This window comes from Chiloscyllium plagiosum, unplaced genomic scaffold (genome assembly GCF_004010195.1).
Source record: "Chiloscyllium plagiosum isolate BGI_BamShark_2017 unplaced genomic scaffold, ASM401019v2 scaf_53, whole genome shotgun sequence".
In the NCBI taxonomy this organism is placed as follows: Eukaryota; Metazoa; Chordata; class Chondrichthyes; order Orectolobiformes; family Hemiscylliidae; genus Chiloscyllium; species Chiloscyllium plagiosum.
Window position 1 is genome coordinate 21,994 of NW_025215380.1, and position 1,606 is coordinate 23,599.

General features: G+C 52.9%; 1 protein-coding gene across 1 annotated transcript in view; it reads left to right on the plus strand.

The window, feature by feature from the left end:
• The window catches only part of LOC122548346 (valine--tRNA ligase-like), a gene marked incomplete at its 5' end in the record, with an annotated part of 23,141 nt that extends 21,948 nt beyond the window's left edge, over nt 1-1,193 (plus strand). Inside the window, one exon of the mRNA XM_043686885.1 lies at nt 42-1,193. Coding sequence (XP_043542820.1) covers nt 42-110 — 69 coding nt within the window. The remainder of the gene's footprint in view (nt 1-41) is intronic.
• Nucleotides 1,194-1,606: the final 413 nt, after the last annotated feature.

A 1,606-nucleotide genomic window follows, 5' to 3' on the forward strand; every position in this document is an offset into this window, starting at 1 on the left:
CTCCGTGCCCAGTGCTTATCTGCTCTGTTTTGTTTTCCCAGTTGAAGCAGATGGAGACGGAATTGCAGAAGGTGGAAGAAGGGATCAGGAATTTTGAGAAGATGATCTGACAGGCTTTCGGGTTCCACCTCGCTCCCCGCAGCCCGTGTGAGAGATGGCGAGAGGGGGTGCTGCTGTCGGACCCTAACTGTGGCGGGGGGGGGGGGTTAGGGGGTGGTGGGAGGGTGGTGGGTAGGCTGGTTATTGGATGGTGTGTGACCTCGCGATACGGTGGATCCTTACCACTCCTCATCCGGGGTGGGGGAGTGCCCTACTCCGAACTGGGAATTTCTGCTCCACTGTTCCCATTCCACCCCTCTCTCCCACCCCAACCACCAGCACTCCTGGGCTGAAGCAGATGGGGCAGCATTTTGGCCTGAGCTTACCAGCCTGAGATCTCAAAGCTGCTGAGGCACAGAGACGGGGTGCACTGTTATTGTGAGGACAGCAATGTTGGAGTTTGGGGCTGATGGTCGAACCTAGTGGAGGAAATCCTCCACACGGGTAAGTGACTGCCTGAACTGGGGCCCTGGAGATATTGCCTGCTGGAGGAAACCCACAGGTCAGTCCCAGATCTGTCCAACAGGTAAAAATCGGCTAAACCTGACCTCATTTTGCCTCTTGTGCTCCCCCTTCTCACTGGAGGCCTGGCCCTGAGTTTTGGATTTCTGTCTCTTGGGGATATGGGGGGCTCAGGAAAGGGACAAGGTGAAGGGAAAGATGGGAACAAAGAACAAGGGGGGGGGTCGATGTTGAGGTTAACCCCCAGGTTAATGGGGTGGGGTGGGGAGAGGTAATTAGATCACTTCCTAACTCACTGAACCGCTACCCTACATGGAGACACGGCAAGGGAATATTTGGGGAGTGTCTCCCCTGTTGGAGCTGTTACATGTTTCAGGTCTGTTTCAGTCACACACACACACACACTTTCAGGGACAGTCAGGTCTGTGTGGGACTGCACAGAAGTTACAAACTTGTTTCCACCCCACTTTATCACCGACCTTTCCTCCTCCCTCCCTCTCCTGCGATCGGTATGCGTTGATGCTCAAACGCATCTGTCCTTTGTTGTCTCTCTCTCTCCGTCTCGGTTCTGTTTACTGCGTTCTCCAGCTGTCAGATAATGGTGTTTCAATAAAGGTTGACTGTTTCATTAAGAACACTTGTCATCTTTTTATGGGTTTATAGCTGATATTAGCGGGGGAGGGTGGTGGAAAGGACAGTGTCTGACCCACTGTCCCACCCAGTCCAGGTGGTGGGCAAGAACATTAGTATGTTAAGATTTTTATTCATTCATTGGATGAGGGCCAGGCCAGCATGTCATACCCATCCCTAATTACCAAGGGGGCATTTAGAGTCATAGAGGTGTACAGCACAGAAACAGACCCTTTGGCCCAACCCGTCCATGCCGACCAGATATCCCAACCCAATCGAGTCCCACCTGCCAGCACCCGGCCCATATCCCTCCAAACCCTTCCTATTCATAAACCCATCCAAATGCCTCTTAAATGTTGCAATTGTACCAGCCTCCACCACTTCCTCTCGCAGCTCATTCCATACACGTACCACC